The sequence below is a fragment of the Oryctolagus cuniculus genome, chromosome 9 (genome assembly GCF_051225735.1).
Source record: "Oryctolagus cuniculus isolate XC-2025 breed Fujian yellow rabbit chromosome 9, ASM5122573v1, whole genome shotgun sequence".
In the NCBI taxonomy this organism is placed as follows: domain Eukaryota; kingdom Metazoa; phylum Chordata; class Mammalia; order Lagomorpha; family Leporidae; genus Oryctolagus; species Oryctolagus cuniculus.
In genome coordinates, this window is record NC_142875.1 from 110,316,338 (window position 1) to 110,335,007 (window position 18,670).

Below are 18,670 nucleotides of genomic sequence, written 5' to 3' on the forward strand. Positions count from 1 at the left end.
GGCCCAAGGGAGCACTGCCTTGGTTTGTTTGTGCTGCTGTAACAAACTACCTGAGACTGCGTAGTTTATAAATGGCAGAAATTTGTAGCTGATCGTTCTGGAGGCTGGGAAGTCTGAGATCAAGGCACAGACATGTTTGTTTTCTGGGTAGGTCTGGTCTCTGCTTCTGAGACTGTGCCTTGAATGCTGCATTCTCTGGAGGAGAGGAATGCTGTGTACTGCCATGGCAGACAGGGGAAGGGCAAACAGAGGGATGAACTCCTTCCAGTAAGCCCTTCCTTAAGAGAAATAATCCCAGCCAGGAGAGGAGGAACCATCAGGGCCTAATCATCTCTCTTAAAGACCCTCCTAATACTGTCACACACACACACACCCCTGAGTTTTGGAAGGGGACACATTGAAATCTTAAGAAGTACCACATGTGTGTTTACACCCAAATACAAGTGTTCTTCAGTATCTGAAACAGCAGGTATCTATGGAGAAATACTTTGCATGGGTCTACAGGCACTTTAGATCTTTCAGAGATAGCAGTAGTTCATTCCTTCCTGCAGGGACCTTACTTGGCAGCTGGAGAGAGAACAGGGATATCAATAATAATAATACATGAGAAGGACTCTATTTGATTGTAAATGCCAAAAGTCAACCTTCAGCCAAGTGTATTCCAAAAGATACAGCCCATAAAGGACATAGGTGACCTGTATCACTACCGAAAACATTTTGATTCCAAAGTATAACAAAATCTCAAATAAGCAAAACTGTCTTAAGAATAAATTAAGAAGAAAGTGGTATTTTAAGTTCTTTAAAAATTTTTTTTTTAATTTATTGAAAGATAGTTACAGAGAGACAGAGGCAGAGAGAGAGAGAGATCTTCCACCCGCTGGTTCACTTCCCAAATGGCCTCAATGGCCAAAGCTGGGCTGATCAGGAGCCAGTAGCTTCTTCCGGGTCTCCCACGTGGGTGCAGAGGCCCAAGGACTTGGGCCATCTTCTGCTTTCCCAGGCCGTAACTGAGAGCTGGATCAGAAGTGGAGCAGCTGAGTCTTGAACTGTGCCCTTATGGGATGCTGGCACTGCAGGCAGTGGCTTTACCCACTGTGCCACAGTTCTGGCCCCAAAAATATTCTTTTTTTTTTTTTTTTTTTTTGACAGGCAGAGTGGACAGTGAGAGAGAGAGACAGAGAGAGAAAGGTCTTCCTTTGCCGTTGGTTCACCCTCCAATGGCCGCCACTGCAGCCGGCGCACCGCGCTGATCCGATGGCAGGAGCCAGGAGCCAGGTGCTTTTCCTGGTCTCCCATGGGGTGCAGGGCCCAAGCACCTGGGCCATCCTCCACTGCACTCCCTGGCCATAGCAGAGAGCTGGCCTGGAAGAGGGGCAACCGGGACAGAATCCGGCGCCCCGACCGGGACTAGAACCCGGTGTGCCGGCGCCGCAAGGTGGAGGATTAGCCTATTGAGCCACGGCGCCGGCCCCAAAAATATTCTTAAAAAATATATTTACTTGGGGTTGGCACTGCATTGTCAGCAGCTTGGGCCCCTGCACCCACATAGGAGACCCGAGGAAGCTCCTGGTTTTGGGCTGCCCCAGTTGCGGCCATTGTGACCATTTGGAGAGTGAACCAGCAGATGAAAGATTCTCTCTCGCTCGCTCTCTCTCCATCTGCCTTTCAAATAAAATAAAGATATGTTTTTAGATAACTATTTATTTGAAAAGCAGAGTGACAGATCTTCCATCTGCTGGTTCATTCCTCAAAGGGCCACAACAGCTGGGGATGGCCAGGCTGAAGCCAGAAGACAGAAACTCCATCCAGGGCTCCATTGTGGGTGGTAGGTGCTCAAGCACTTGGTCTGTCTTCTGCCACTTTCTCAGGTGTGTTAGTAGGGAGCTGGATTGGAAGCAGAGCAGCTGGGACTTGAATGAGTGCTCCAAAATGGTATGCCAGCATTGCAAGCAGCAGCCTAATTTGCTATGCCACAACACTGGCCCCTAAAAATACATAATTTATTTAGAGGCCGACAGAAAGAGACAGCTCCCATCTGCTGGCTTACTCCCTAAATGCCTGCAACAGTGAGCAGGGGGACTGAAGCCAGGAGCCAAGATCTCAGTTTAGATCTTCTATGTGGGTGGCAGGGACTAACTATGTGCCATCACCACTCCTTCCATGGTTTGCATTAGAGGTAAGCTTGATTAGAAGTCGAGCTGGGGCTTGAACTTAGACACTCTGCTAAAGGATGCAAGTGTCTCAACTCGCATTTTAATTGGTAGGCCAAAAATACCCACCCCTTAAGTTAGTTCTTAAAGTAAGTTGCCGAATCAGACACTAGAATTTTAAGAATTGGCAACTCTAGAGCTCTCCTGGTTTGGTTACAGTGATATTTCTGTCACCAGAAAAATCATTGATTTACAGCATTTCTTCTACTTCAGAATTATTTCTGTCAGTGTGATTTTTTTAAAAAAATCATGGTATTACATGCTATTACTAAGTGTAGGGGATAATCTGCCTTTTAAGATAGTTCGACACTCAAGTAAGATAGATAGATAGCATGCTTAACACGATGCATGGCCAAGAGAGCACTATCTCTAATGTTAGCTGTTGTTTTTCTTTCTCATGAAATACAAAATGCTTTATATAGTACCTGCCATAGAGTTGAATTTTAAATTTTATTTGAGAGAGAAACAGTGTGAGCTCCTGTTGACTGATTTACTCCCCAAATGCCTACAATGGCAGAGGCTGGGCCAGGGAAGAGCCAGGTGTGCCCGCAATGCTCTCCAGATCTCAAGTGGGTGACAGGAAACCAATTACTTGAGCCATCACCACTACCTCCTGGAGCCCAGATTAGCAGGAAGCTGGAGCCAGTAGCCAGAACTGGGTGTTGAAACCAGGCACTCTGATATGTTTTAACTGCTAGCCTAAATGCTAAGGCTCATAGTGATGAATTTTAGAAAAGTATAATATGTGGATTATTGTTTAACATGTATTATCTCAGTTAATCCCATCAACTACTTTCATAGTATATGATATTACCCTCTTCTGATACAAAAATTGAGTGTTTGGCCTAGAAATTAAGATGCTGGTTAGGAAGACTGTGTCTGGCTCCTGGCTCTAGCTTCTTGCTAACGTGGGCTCTTGGAGTTAGCAATGATGGCTCAAGTAATTGGGTACCTGCCAACCATGTGGTAGATCTGGAGTGAGTTCCTAGCTCCTGGCTTTGGTCTGGCCCAGCCCTGGTTGTTGCAGGAATGTGGGAAATGAACCAGTGGAAGGTAGCATGCTCTCTGTTTCTGCCTCTCAAGTAAATAAATAAACATGCAAATAAAAAAGGGTTAAGTCTATCAGATTTTCTGGGGTATTTCAGGAGATAATTTATTAAAGGGATCATAGGTAGGTCACAGAATCACCAGAAGTTCAACAGTTACGTTTTGGGCTTATAACCTAGCCAAACATAACGGCCAAAATCATGCTGCAGAACTGAGCTGCCACCGAACATTTGACACATCTTGTACCACAAACAATGAATCCTGGCCACAGAGACTGGACTTGGCCACCAGGCTGTGTCTGCTGCATCAGAGATGCTGTTTACTGGAAACTGCTATCACTGGGGAATGCACCTCATGGAAGTCCCCTCTTTTGCAACAGTTGCTCTGAAGTAGGCAGAAAGATTGGTGGAGCTTTCATCATGTGCTTGTATTCTAGCTAAAAGGCAGGTGAGAAAAATGAGGCTCTTGGCTCTTCCACTTCTTAGTATGATGGTAAAGAGGAGCTCCCCTCAATACCTTGTTTTTAGCTTTTTGCATCTTAAGTCCCTGCAGAAGGAATATTTTACTTACAGTTCCTTTTGATTGGATATAAATCGAGTAGAAGTAATGATTGTTTTCCCTAGTAGTAGACTTCATATGTCGAAAAATAATTTTTTCTATAATTGATCTTATTCTTAGAAATTATCTGGTATAAGTTAAAAGGATATTCTGACCATTAAAATGTATGCGTGTATCAAAATACTACATTGTACTCCATAAATATCCACAATTATTGTTTGTCAATAAATAAAAAATTTTTTAAAAATAACAAAGAATATTCTTGGGGCTGGCGCTGTGCGTAGCAGGTAAAGCTGCCGCCTGCAGTGCCAGCATCCCATATGGGTGCCGGTTCGAGTCCTGGCTGCTCCACTTCTGATCCAGCTCTCTGCTATGGCCTGGGAAGGCAGTAGAAGAGAGCCCAAGCGCTTGGGCCCCTGTACCCACGTTGGGGACCTGGAAGAGGCTTTTGGCCTCAGATCGGCGCAGCTCCAGCTGTTGCAGCCATTTGGGGGAGTGAACCAGCAGATGGAAGACCTCTCTTTCTCTCTCTGCCTCTTCTCTCTGTGTAACTTTCTCTCTGACTTTCAAATAAATAAATAAATCTTTAATAAGAATATTCTTGGAATTTTAAGCTGCTTTCTGTCTGATCAGGGCATTTTCTCTTTCTAAATGATCCTATATCCCGTTACTCATTGGAGTGTAGGGTGTGTAATCCTTCAAAAAAGCCATGAGTTAATACCTACAACAGGGGTAATGTTTCTGAGGAGGAAGGGCTCTGACATTAATATTTTTACATCCTTTTCTCGTGCTTGTTTTATTTAAAGTAGACCTATGATTGTTTTTGGTGAAAATCTCAAAAAAAAATTCAAGTTCCTAATGTGATTGCTCTTGACTAAAAATAGCCTCTCTTTTATAAGCACTCTCGGTGTACTTTGTGAAATGTACTTTTTTTTAATGTTAAGTTTATTTTGGTGCAAGTTTCTCTAAACTGTTTATTTCAGAATGGTTTTAAATTTACAAAACAAAAATAGTGAAGTACAGAGTTTTCATATACTGCGTACCCAGCTTCCCTATTGATGATATCTTATAATAGTATGATATATTTGTCACAATCGAAAAACTGCACAGCATCCCCTATTATTAGCATCTCATAATAGTATGATCTGTTTCAATTAATGAACCATACCCAGCATAAAATCTATACTTCTAAGAAGTTGTGTATATTTCAGACTACTGTTTTTTTTTTTTAATAGTATTTGCCTTTTTTAGGCAGAGTTACAGAGAGAAGAGAGGGAGAAACAGAGAGAGGTCTTTCATCTACTAGTTCACTCCCCAAATGGCCGCAACAACCAGGGCTGGGCCAGGAGCTAAAGCCAGGAGCCAGGAGCTTATTCTGAGTCCCACACATGGGTGCTGGGGCCCAAGTACTCAGGCCATCTCATTGCTTTCCCAAGTACTCTAGCAAGGAGCTGGATTGGAAGTGGAGCATCTGGAACTTGAACCTGCACCATATGGGATGCTGGCGCTGCAGGCAGTGGTTTAACCCACTATGCCACCCTTTCACACTACTGATAAATGCCAGTTTTTAAGCACCTTCAGTTGCAGAAAGCAAGCTCTTTTACATCAGGAAGAATCTGGAAAGCTAAAGTTATGGGTAATGATGCTTCACCAGGAGGAGGCTGACTTCCTGTAGAGAGGCCTCAAGCACCCATTTTTCCCATGCTGGCATTCATTCTTCCAGACCTGGGAGTCAAAGTGGGCTTTGTATTTTTTTTTCGATTTATTTATTTGAAAGTCTGAGTTAGAGAGAAAGGGAGAGACAGAGAAGAGATACCTTCCATCTGCTGGGTCACTCTCCAAATGGCTCCAAATGGCTGTAACAATTGGGGCTGAGCCAGGCTGAAGCCAGGAGCCAGCAGCTTCATCCAGGTCTCCCGTGTGGGTGCAGCGGCCAGACACTGGGCCATCCTCTGCTGCTTTCCCAAGTGCATTAGCAGTGAGCTGGATCTGAAGGGGCCCATATGGGGTACCTGTGCTGTGGACAGCGGCTTAACCTGCATCACCACAGCACCAGCCCCCACAAAGTGGCCTTTCTGCCTTCATCAAGGAGAGCTGTTGTAAGGTTTTCTCATCCAGTTGAGAATGTTAATATTTATTTGCTGATTGCATTTTCATGTTGAGAGTGAGGGCCTTCTTGATGCCAGTATTGCTTTCTGTGAATAGTTTTGTATTACTCCTGGTCCTGTGTTAGCAGTGTAGAATAATCCACCAGTTTGTTCCCTTTAGGAACATGGAATTTTTTAAGTGGAGACTTGGAAGAAAACATAGCTCAACTGCCTGTTTTCAGAGAAGGAAATAGGACTTATTTTCCCCTTTGTTTAACCTTTTGTACTTTCATTTTGTTCCATGTGGGTCACTTTTTTCCCCTTAGCTTCTTTTAGAGGAGGATTTTGGAATATCTTTGCTTAGCAAAAATTAAGATCAACCTATGAAACCTTTTCATTGTAAAATACATATAACAGCTGGCGCCACGGCTCACTAGGCTGATCCTCCACCTTGCAGCGCCGGCACACCAGGTTCTAGTCCTAGTCGGGGCGCCGGGTTCTGTCCCGGTTGCCCCTCTTCCAGGCCAGCTCTCTGCTGTGGCCGGGAGTGCAGTGGAGGATGGCCCAAGTGCTTGGGCCCTGCACCCCATGGGAGACCAGGATAAGTACCTGGCTCCTGCCATCGGATTAGCGTGGTGCTCCAGCCGCAGCGTGCCGGCCACGGCAGCCATTGGAGGGTGAACCAATGGCAAAGGAAGACCTTTCTCTCTGTCACATCGTGCTGATCCAAAGCCAGGAGCCAGGTACTTATCCTGGTCTCCCACGTGGGTGCAGGGTCCAGGCACTTGGGCCATCCTCCACTGCACACCCGGGCCACAGCAGAGAGCTGGCCTGGAAGAGAGGCAACCGGGACAGAATCTGGCGTCTTTCCACATGTGGGAGACCCAGATGGAATTTCTAGCTTCTGGCTTTGGCCAGGGCCAACCCCAGCTGTTGTTGCTCCCTCTCCCTCTCTCTCACCCTTCCCCTTCTTTTCTCCCTCCCTCTCTCCCTCTCTCCCTCTCTCCCTCTCTCTTTCTCCCTTTCTATATCCCTCCCCCTCCCTCTCTCTCTCCACCTCCCCTCCTCCCTCTCCCTCTCTTTCTCCTTCCCTCTCTCCCTCTCCCTCTCCCTTCCCCCTCTCTCCCCCTCTCTCCCTCTCCCTTTCTCTCTCCCTCTCCCCTCCCTCCCTCTCTCCCTCTTTCCCACTCTCTCCCCCCTCCCCCTCTCCCACTCTCTCTCCCTCTCCATCTCTCTCTCCCTCCCCCCCTCTCTCCCCCTCCTCTTCCCTCTCCCCTTCCCCCTCTCTCTCCCTTTCCACCTCTCCCCCCTCTCTCCCTCCCTCCCTATCTCTTTTCTCTTTCCCCCTTCCCCCTCCCCTCTCCCTTTTCCTTTCCCTCTCCCCGCCCCCCCCACCCACCTCTCTCATCATTGGATATGGCCTGTTCAATCTTTTGCCTGTTTTTCAGTTGAGTTTTTTGTTGTTGAGTTTTAGAAGTTCTCTGAATCTTGTGGATATTAATCCCTTATCAGATACATGATTTGAAAATGCTTTCCACCTTTTTGTGGATTACATTTTTACTCTGTTGCTAGTGTGTTTTGATGTACAACATTTTTAAATTTTCATAAAGTTCAGTTTGTCTTTTTTCCTTTATTTCCTGTACCTTTGATATCCTATCCAAAAAATCATTGCCAAATCAAATGTTATGAAGCTTTTGCCTTATATTTTCTTCTTCAAGAAACTTTGGTGAAGGCACTGAAGGTGTTACTGATTTGTATCTTACATTTGGGTCATAGATACATTTTAAATTAATTTTTGCATATGGTTTGAGTCCTGATACCACTTCTGATCCAGCTTTCTACTAATATGCCTTGTAAGGCAGCTCAGTTTCTCCTGCCTTTGCCATGTACATGGAAAACCAGGATGGAGTTGCAGGTTTCTGGCTTTGGCCTATCCCAGCCCTGGCCATGTAGCCATTTGAGAAGTGAACCAATAAGGAAATCAATCAAGCAATCTCTCTCTTTTCCTCCCCTCCCTCTCTTCATTGTCTCCTCTTCTCTTCTCTCCCTCTTCTTAAAAAAGAAAAAAAAGTAGTTCTGTCAAATGCTTTCTCTGTACCAGTTGAGATGATCATGTAGTTTTCCCCTTCTGTTTCCCCGTGTTGAATCTTTTTTGTGTTGCCGAAATACGTCCCACTGGCAATGGTCTAGACTCCTCTGAATATGCTCCTGAATTAGGTTTGCTCATGGTTTATTGTGAATCTTTGTATTAGTGTTAAGTGAGGTGGTGTGTAGTTTTCTTTTTTGTATTATGTTTGGCTTTGCTGCAGGATAATGCTGGCCTTATAAGATGAGTTTGGGAGACTTCCTTCCTGTTCAGTTTTTTGGAAAAGTTTGGGAAGGCTTTGTATTCTTTGTGAAATGATTGCTAGAATTCACCAGTGAAACTATCAGTTCCAGAACTTTTCTTTGTCAGGGGATTTTTGATTATTTTTTCAGTCTCCTTACTAGTTACAGATCCATACAGATTTTGTGTTTGTGGGTGCATTTTGGTAAGTTCTGTATTTATAGGAATTTGTTCTTTTGTGTTTGTTTGTGGGTGCATTTTGGTAGGTTCTGTATTTATGGGAATTTGTTCTTTATCTAGTCTGTTGTTGTACAGTTAGCATAAAACTCAAAGTCCTGTTTACTAACAGTAGGATCTGTAGTGTTCCCACTTTAATTTCTGATTTTACTGATTTGAGTTGTTCCCCTTTTTTTTCTTAGTTCCTCTAGCAAAAGTTTTATCTTTTCTTTTCTTTTTTTTTTTTTAATTTGACAGAGTTATAGACAATGAGAGAGAGACACACAGAAAAAGGTCTTCCTTCCATTGGTTCACCCCCTAAATGGCCGCTACGGCTGGCGCTGCACCAATCCGAAGCCAGAAGCTAGGTGCTTCCTCCTGGTCTCCCACACGGGTGCAGGCGCCCAAGCACCTGGGCCATCCTGCCCTCCCAGGCCACAGCAGAGAGCTGGACTGGAAGAGGAGCAGCCGGGACTAGCACCCGGTGCCCTTATGGGATGCCGGCGCCTCAGGCAGAGGATTGACCAAGTGAGTCACAGCGCTGGCCCCAAGTTTTATCTTTTCAAAGATCAGTTTTCTGTTTTGATTTTCTCTGTTATTCTATTCTTCATTTTTTTTAATTTTTAATCTTCATTTATTTCCATCCTTCTGCTATATACATAATCACTATAATGCACAAAGGGACTAAAAGAAGTTCATGAAAGCTGTGTAGTGTGAGAAAGCTATGCATGGCATTGAAAAGTTTTTTTGTACCAACATAAACCTATTTTCTTTTTTTTTTTTAAAGATTTATTTTATTTATTTGAAAGAGTTACAGAGAGAGGTAGAGACAGAGAGAGATCTTCCATCTGCTGGGTCACTCCCCAGATGGCTGCAACGGCTGGAGCTGCGCCGATCCAAAAGCAGGAGCCAGGAGCTTCCTCCAGGTCTCACATGTGGGTGCAGGGGCCCAAGGATTTGGGCCATCTTCCACTGCTTTCCCAGGCCATAGCAGAGAGCTGGATCGGAAGAGGAGTAGCTGGGACTAGAACCGGTGCCCATATGTGATGCTAGCGTTTCAGGCCAGGGCTTTAACTCGCTGTGGCACAGCGCTGGCCCCATAAACTTATTTTCTAAGTCTGTACTTTAAAGAACTTTGTGTAGCCCCTTGTATTCGTGTTATGCGTAACAGCCTGTGTGGTAATGTATGTGTAAGTTGCAGAGAGTGAAACCAGCTGCATCAGAGGCTATGCGCATTTGTAGCTCTTGTCCATGCCAAATTGTTCTCCACAGAGGTGTTAGTGACTTACAGTCAGCAAGGCCCGTCTCTTCACAGCTCCACCTATAGAAGATTGTTCATACTTTTGGGTTTTTACCAACTTGTCAGATGAGAGTTAAGCTTGCAGTGGAATTTTTTTTTATTTTTTTGTGAGCAAGGTAGTGCATCTTTTCTTGGGGTGGAGGCATTGGTATTTCCTTTTATAGCTTCCTTATGTTAATTTTTTAATTTGCCAATTTCTGGGAGCTCTTAATATATTAAGGTTACCTTTTGTGACATGGATTGCCAGCAATTTCCCCAGGTTTTTGTAATTTAAAAAAAAATATTAACTTATTTGAAAGAGTTACAGAGAGGCAGAGGCAAAGAGAGAGAGAGAGAGGGGTCTTCCATCCACTGGTCCACTCCCCAAATGGCTGGAGCTAGATCTGTCTGGAGCCAGGAACTTGCTGTGGGTCTCCCATGGGGGTACAGGGGCCCTAGGACTTGGGCCATCTTTTGCTGCTTTCCCAGGCCATAGCAGAGAACTGGATCAGAAGTGGAGCAGCCGGGTATCGAATTGGCACACATTTGGGATGCCAGCATCACAGGCAGCGGCTTTACTAGTATGCCACAGCGCTGGCTTGTGTTTTTTGTCTTGAAGAGTCTTGATTTTTATATTATTGAATTTCATCAGTGTTTTGTCTTGATGGTTTTTGCATAATTGTAGCCCACCTTTTTTTTTTTAAGGATTTATTTATTTAATTGAAAGTCAGCGTTACTGAGGGGCAGGAGGTGGGGTGGAGAGGGGAGAGATATCTTTCATCTGCTGGTTCACTCCCAAATGATTTCAGTGGCCCAGGCTGGGCCAGACTGAAGCCAGGAACCTAAGACTATATCCAAGTCTCCCACACGGGTGCAGGAGCCCAAGCACTTGGGCCATCTTCCACTGCTTTCTCAGGCACATTAGCAGGAAGCTGGATCGGAAGTCGAGCAGCCAGAACTTGAACCAGTGCCCATATGGGATTCCAGCATTGCAGGCAGAGGTTTAACCTGCTGCACCACAGTGCCGGTCCTGCACTAACCCATTATAATGGTGCAGAATCATTCATTCTTTGTTCCATGGTGGCTCTTTTAATCTTAGATTGACAGCAAAAAGCTTTTGGTATCATCCCCCAAGTTTTCATCCCCAAAACTGTGTTCATTGCAGTGATAAGGCAGCCATTGATGATTTTGTGAGGGGATTGTAGTGGCCTGAAAAAAAAAATCCCCATTGTATTAGTGCAGGCACTCTGAGAAATCAGCAGTTTATGATACAAGTAAATATTCATGACCCAACATTTGGATTTTTTGGGCATTTATCCCAGAGAAAGGAAAGTGTATGTTTACACAAAAACCTGTATATGACTGCTCACAGCAGCTTTGTTAGTAATACCCCGAACTGGAAACAACCCAAATGTCCTTCAGTGAGTGAATGGTTAAACAAGCTCTAGCACATATATACCCTGGAATACTACACAGAAATGAAAGAGTGAACTACTGAGACCTCTGTAAAAGAGATGACTTCCTGACTTGTTAGCTTGAGTGAAAAAAAACTCCAAAGGTTATGTATTGTTTTATTCCATTTATATGGCATTTTTGAAAAGAAAAACCTTTTAAAATGGTGAACAGAGGAGTGGTTGCAGGGTGTAAGGATCAAGAGGGAAATGGGAGAGAGTTATATATGGTTATAAAAGCAACACAGAAACTTTTGTGGTGATGGAACTTTGCAGTATCTGACTATGGTGGGGGAAACATCTTCCACCTGTGGAAAAAATTGTATAGAAGTAAATAAATAGGCATGAGTATGTGTAGCAGAATGGGGTGAATCTGAATGACATCAGTGAATTATACCACTGTCAGTATCCCGAGTGTGGTATTATACTATAGTTCTGTAAGGTGCTGCAACTAGGGGAAATGGAATAAAATGTACACTTTATCCTAAAATAAATTTTATCCTAAAAAAAGTAGACCCTTATTTCTGCCAATAGCAGATTCTCCAAAAGATACCACCTGGAGGCAGGTTGAATTTGAGCAACTGGTGCTGTCCTGTGTTAAGCCTCGTAGAGGGTCAGCTGAGGGACCTAGTGCTGGCAGTAGAATGTGGGGAAGCAGAGGAGCACCTTGCATTCCTACCCTGCACTCTGCTCTTTCAGGCCACATGCAGAGCTGAGAGTGTGTCCAATGATTCTCTGATAGCCCAACTGGGTAGAAAATCATACAGCCGTTGGTGGGGGAACCAGAGGGAAGAACATTGGCTTAAGCTCCAACACATCAGAACAGTGAGGGTTTGATGATAGTAGCTGGGGAGCAGGGATGGGGAAGGATTCTCAACTTGAGCTTTGTTGTGGGCGGTTGTCCTGGTCACGCCCAGAATGGGTCCTATTGTCTTATATAGTATTTGATGTACTTTATGCTGCAGCATTGTCTCTAGAATGAGACACAGCGTGGCCTGGCTTGTGGTTCAAGTGGGTAGGAGACCCCTGGAATTCCCATGACTGTGCTAGGGAGTCTCTGAGGTTAAAACTATTTTTGTAATAATACTTAGACATTATATCCTCATTCTCTCACAAGAGTACAGTGGAGTTTTCAAGGGGTTACTTGAAGTAACAATGCATTAAATACAGAAGCATATATGAGAATACAGGAATTTTTTCATTATAGCAGACAGAAAATACAGTAGATATAAAAATATAAGCTAGTATCACTCCTCTCACTTTAAAAAAAATTATTTATTTATTTATCTGAATGGCAGAGTTAAAGAGAGGCAGAGGCAGAGAAAGGTCTTCTATCTGCTGGTCCACTACCCAGATGGCTTCAACGGCCAGAGCTGGGCCTATCTGAAGCCAGGAGCTTCTTCTGGGTCTCCCACGCAGATGCTGGGGCCCAAGGACTTGGTCCATCTTCTACTCCTTTCCCAGGCCATAGCAAAGAGCTGGATCAGAAGTGGAGCAGCTGGGATTCGAACCAGCACCCATATGGGATGCTGGCACTGCAAGCAGCAGCTTTACCCACTTTGCCATAGCACTAGCCCTTCTCTCACTTTGTTTTAGAAAATTTAAGGTAGAGTTACAGACAGTGAGAGAGAGACAGAGAAAGGTCTTCCTTCTGTTGGTTCACTCCCCAAATGGCCTATCTGAAGCCAGGAGCCAGGTGCTTCATTCCAGTCTCCCATGTGGGTGCAGGCGCCCAAGGACATGGGCCATCTTCTACTGCTATCCCAGGCCACAGCAGAGAGCTGGACTGGAAGAGGAGCGGCCGGGACTAGAACCAGCACATATATGGGATGCCGATGCTGCAGGCAGAGTATTAACCTAGTGTGCCATGGTGCCGGCCCCAGTATTTTTCTTAAAATATGTTATCAAGCCGGCGCCGTGGCTCAATAGGCTAATCCTCCACCTTGCGGCGCCGGCACACCGGGTTCTAGTCCCGGTTGGGGCGCCGGATTCTGTCCCGGTTGCCCCTCTTCCAGGCCAGCTCTCTGCTATGGCCAGGGAGTGCAGTGGAGGATGGCCCAGGTGCTTGGGCCCTGCACCCCATGGGAGACCAGGATAAGTACCTGGATCCTGGCTCCTGCCATCGGATCAGCGCGGTGCGCCGGCCGCAGCGCGGCGGCCATTGGAGGGTGAACCAACGGCAAAGGAAGACCTTTCTCTCTCTCTCTGTCACTGTCCACTCTGCCTGTCAAAAATAAAAAAAAATAAAAATAAAAAAAATAAAAATTAAAAAAAAATATGTTATCATACAATGGAGTGTTATTTGGAAATGTTTTAACATCTAGGAATTTTCTGAGTTTTAATTTTTAATAAACAAAAGCTCTCTGAAGTCCTCAGTAATTGCTGACAAAGTGTAAGTGTTTCTGGCACCAGAAAGCCAGAGACTACTGTCCTGGCAGGGAGCAGTCCCCAGCAGTCAGCTCTAGTCAGGGCTTTGCTTGGCGAGTCTGCACAAGTCATTTAGCCTCTTGAGTTGACTTCTTCTGTAAATGTTAACAATTATCCTGTTCTACACACTTTACCTTAAAGAAAAGTGAGGTAATGATGCTAAAAATATAGTGCCCTATGGAAGTGTAAGGGAGTTTTACAAGTTTACAACTAAACTGATGTTGAAAGAAAATGTTAGGAATGAGTTTCTGGCGTGTGACCTGACAGGCCATTTTTTCCATCTTAGCATCACCTTCCAGCAGTCTCCTTACACATTTTATTACTTTTTTTCCCCACTTTCTCTGGAAACTCTTAATTATGAAAAGGGATTAGATAAATTATTTCTGATCTTGTCAACCATGATGGGATTTATATCCTTATTACCTTGAAGTGATGTGATAAGGTCAGAGGCTCTATGTAATTTTTTTTGAAAGGCAGAACAAAAGGGAGAGCCAGAGCAAGCAAGAGAGATCGTCCATCTACTGGTTTACTCCTCAAATGCTCCCAACAACCAAAGGTGGCCAAGTTGAAGCCAGGAACTCCATCTGGTCTCCCATGTGGGTGGCAGGGACCCAAGTAACTTGAATTGTTATCTGCTATCTCCACGGGTGTGCATTTACAGGACGTAAAGGTGGGATTCAAACTCAGGCACTCAGATACGGGATGTAGGCATCCCAAGCAGTGGCTTAACCCATTGCACCCCCAGGAGCTATTTATTAACTGTGTGACTTTCGGAAAGTTATTGTTGAGGCCTGCATTGTAGTGAAGCAGGTTAAGTTGCCACTTGCAATGTTGGCATCCCATATGGGTGCTGGTTTGGGTCCTGGCTGCTCCACTTCCAATCCAGCTCCCTGGATCCAGCCTTAAGATGATGGCCTGGGAATGCAGCAGAAGATGGCCCAGGTGCTTGGGCCTCTTGTCACCGACATGGGAGACTTAGAGGAAGCTCCTAGCTTCTTGATTTGGCCTGGCCCAGCCCCAGTCATTGTGGCCATATGGGGAGTGAACCAGTGGAAATCCCCATCTCTCTGTCTCCGTCTCCCTCTCCCTCCCTCCCTCTGTGTGTGTGTCTGTCTTTCCCTCTGTAATTTTTTCAGATGTATAAATAAATCTTTTAAAAAGAAGTTATTTAACCTCACTGTTTCTTGGCTTCCTCATCTATAAAATGGAGCTAACAGTACCTTTCTAGGGCAATTATAGATATGAAAAACTGCACAGGACTGACTAAAGCACTTGATAAATAATTCATTTTGTAAGTGATAGTTGTACTGTCATTAGCATATAACAAATGATGCAAGATTACCCTATCTTCAGTGAACTTAATAAACTACTTCATTTACAAGTTAGTTAGGAACAGTTTCCATTTTATTTCATTCTGTGTTTTTCCTTTTTGAAGGGCTTTTGAGTGGCCAGACTTCCCCAACAAATACCAAACTGGAGAAACTGGATTCTCAGCAGGTGCTGCAGCTCTGCCTCCGCTACCAGGATCACCTGCATCAGTGTGCGGAGGCCGTGGCTTTTGATCAGAATGCGCTGGTTAAACGAATCAAAGAGGTACGGAGTGCAGCAACATGCTGTGGCGGACTCATTTTGATTCCTTGCAACTCCTGACTCCTTTTCTTCTGGGCAGGATAGCCAGTGACCCCGGCTTTATGGGAAATAGTCATTCTCTATCTAAGAACTGACATTTGTTCCCACTGCTTTGAGGGGATTGTTTGTCGCAGCCTTAAAATGTGATGAAAAGAGCAGTTCACAGTGCTAGGCTAAGCTGAATTTTGAATCCTGGGTCACTGCTCTTTTGCCTGGGTGAGTTGCTTAACTTCTGTTAGTTTCAGTTTCCTTGTGTGCAAAATGGGGCTGATAATAGTAACCTACCCCAAGGGTTGAATGGCAGTGAAATTGCTTAGTAAATGGCAAACATTATTAGTATGTGTAAAGTCTTGCCATACTAATTTGCTCTAGCAGCATAATATCTTTGAATTGACTTTAGCTGTTTCCTGAGTATAATTTGTATTTTGTTTCCAGGTAGGTTATCATTTCTTTGAAAGCAGGACGTTTAGCATCTCCCTCATTACATGCAAAGATCAGTGGTTTTTCTTGATTTTATATATGGAAACAATTATGCTTACTTAGCTTCCATGGTTTTTTGAAGAAAGAAGCAACATAATTGGGTGAAAGTACTTAGTAAACTAAAGAGCATGGCACAGATGTTATGTAATTATTAATAACCTTAATTAAGTACTTCTTTCAAGCTCCTACATGTGTGTCATTGACCAGCGTGTTGCATGGCACAGCTCTGGGAGCACCAAGGAGTCAGGAAATACATCTCCTATAGAGCTCAGTCAAGAAGGGTTAATACTCTTGATACCTTGAAGTAGTGTCTTATAAAGGAAATGTCAGGAGCTCTTTCTTGGAAAGAACACTTACGTGAATGGCACTCCCTGGATTTGTTTAACAAAATGACCTTGGTCATTAACTCTGGTGAAAGAAGATGGATGTGAAGAAATCCACAAGTGATGGATTGCAGATCACTGCAAATTACTTTTCACTTACTGTTGGAGGTAGTGCATGCTTGGAATTATGAAGTAGTCATTAGTTATATGGACGGATTTAAATTTGCCAGCACCTCTAACATTTCAGTACTTAACTTTCATAAAATGTTTACATTTATAATGCTGTTATTTACAGAACTGTTACATATGGTCTTTTGTATTAGTTGGCCTTGATATGACCTTTCATGTGTTATTAACTTACTTCACTGTGTTATAGTCTACAAAATAAGACTTGCATCAGGATCACTTAGGCTTTTTGTTAGTTTTCGTACTGAGTTCTCCCCTCTTCCCAGTAGGTCTAGGGTGCAGTCTGTGAATCTTCAAAAAATTTTTTTATTTGGGGCCAGCATAGTGATGCAGCAGGTTAAGTGCCACCTGCAGTGCCAATATACTATATAGATTCTGGTTTGAGTCCTGGCTGCTCTATTTCTGATCCAGCACTCTGCTCAAGCACTTGGGAAAGCAATGGAAGATGGCCCAGGTACTTGGGCCCCTGCCACCCACCTGGGAGACCAGGATGGAGTTCCAGGCTCTTTACTTTCACCTGGCCCAGCCCCAGCCATTGCAGCCACTTAGGGAATCAACCAGCAAATGTAAGATTGATCTCTCTCTGTCTCTCCTTCTCTCTCTGTAACTCTGCCTTTAAAAAAAAATTTTTTTTTTTTTCATTTTATTTGAAAGGCAGAGAGACAGAGATCTCCCATCTGCCAGTTCACTTACCAAATGCCTGCAATGTCCAGGGCTTGGCCAGGTTCTAGCCATGACCCTGAAACTGAAACCGAGTCACACACATGGGCACCAGGGACCCAAGTACTTAAGCCATCACTTGCTGCCTCTCAGGATATGCATGAGCGGGAAACTAGATCAGAAGGAGTGTAGCCAGGACTTGAACCAGGCACTCTGAAATGAGAGTCCCAAGCTGTGACTTATCCACTGTACCACATACCTGCCCTGAATCACTGTTTTAATAAGCTTACCAGATGATATTGATGCCATGTTCAATAACTGGAGTTGGGGAACCACTGGCCCTGAGCACTACTTTCTCACAATGGGTCCCACATAAAGATCAAACTTTTGGCATAGTCCATCACCATTTCCCTTTAGAGTCACAGTGTGTATTATCTTACTTCCTTTGAGTCTTTCAGTGAAGAAAACCACTTTTCAACCTGTTTGACCTTAGAACCTTCATTTTAGATCATATCTATTTATATCCTATGGAAGTAGTGGATTTTGGAACACTTTTTGGGAAATGCTATAGTAGTTATTAGCCTTTACCATTTTTTACTATTGCTTGGGAAATTAATTAGGATATCAACAGGGAGAATATCTTAGAATAGTAAATTGGTTAGGGAGAGATCTATCTTCCGTCTGCTGGTTAACTTCCCAAAAGCCTACAACAGCTAGGGCTGAGCCAAGCTAAATACAGGAGCCTGGAAGTCAATCCAGATCTACTATGTAGGTGACAAGGGCCCAAGAACTTGAGCCATCATCAGCTGCCTTCCATGGTGCCCCAGTAGGAAGCTGCATAAGAAGTGGAGGAACCAGAACTCAAGCTGCTACTCCTTTATGGGATACAGTTGTCTCAAGCTGCAGTTTAACCTGCTATACCACAACACCCACCCCATTAATAGGCTTTTTGGTGCTTTGTATCTTTTTTTTTTAAGTCCCCTAATGGCCGGCACTGTGATAGTAGGCTAAGCCTCCACTTGCAGTGCTGGCATCCCATATGGGTGCTGGTTTATGTCCTGCCTGCTCCTCTTCTTTTTATATTTTTAAAGATTTTACTTATTTGAGAGGTAGAGTTACAGACAGTGGGAGGGAAAGACAGAAAGAAAGGACTTCCGTCTGTTGGTTCACTCCCCAAATGGCCGCAATGGCCGGGGCTGTGCCAATCCAAAGCCAGGAGCCGGGTGCTTCTTTCTAGTCTCCCCTGCTGGTGCAGGGGCCCAAAGACTTGGGCCATCCTCCACTGCTTTCCTAGGCCGTAGCAGAGAGCTGGATTGGAAGAGGAGCAGCCGGGACTAGAACCTGCGCCCATATGGGACACTGGTGCCACAGGCAGAGGATTAACCTACTGCGCCAAGGCACCAGGCCCCCGCCTGCTCCTCTTATGATCCAGCTCCCTGCTAATGGCCTGGGAAAGCAGTGGAAGATGGCCCAAATCTTTGGACCCCTGCACCCATGTGGGAAACATGGAAGAAGCTCCTGGCCTCCTGGCCTCCTGGCTTCGAATAAGCTCAGTTCTGGCTGTTGCAGCCATTTGGGGAGTGAACCAGCATATGGAATACCTCTCTATGTCTCTACCTTTCTCTAGCTCTGCCTCTCAAATAAATAAATCTTTAAAATAAAATAAAAGATTTTTAAGAAGTCTCCTAACCTATATGAGTTGTTTCATAATTTAGGAGAGTGGCACAAAGAGATTGACTAGCTCAGTGTCAGAAAACTGAGTAAAGTGTTCTGTAGGTGGTATAGCTAGAC

The 18,670-nt window shown here is 44.4% G+C and overlaps 1 protein-coding gene across 6 annotated transcripts in view; it reads left to right on the forward strand.

The window, feature by feature from the left end:
* BORCS5 (BLOC-1 related complex subunit 5) overlaps positions 1-18,670 on the forward strand; it is a 117,212-nt gene that overhangs the window by 67,923 nt on the left and 30,619 nt on the right. For all 6 annotated transcript variants that reach the window (XM_089304613.1, XM_008259614.5, XM_089304610.1 and 3 more), the window contains one exon: positions 15,037-15,194. In XM_089304613.1, coding sequence (XP_089160739.1) covers positions 15,037-15,194 — 158 coding nt within the window. The remainder of the gene's footprint in view (positions 1-15,036; positions 15,195-18,670) is intronic.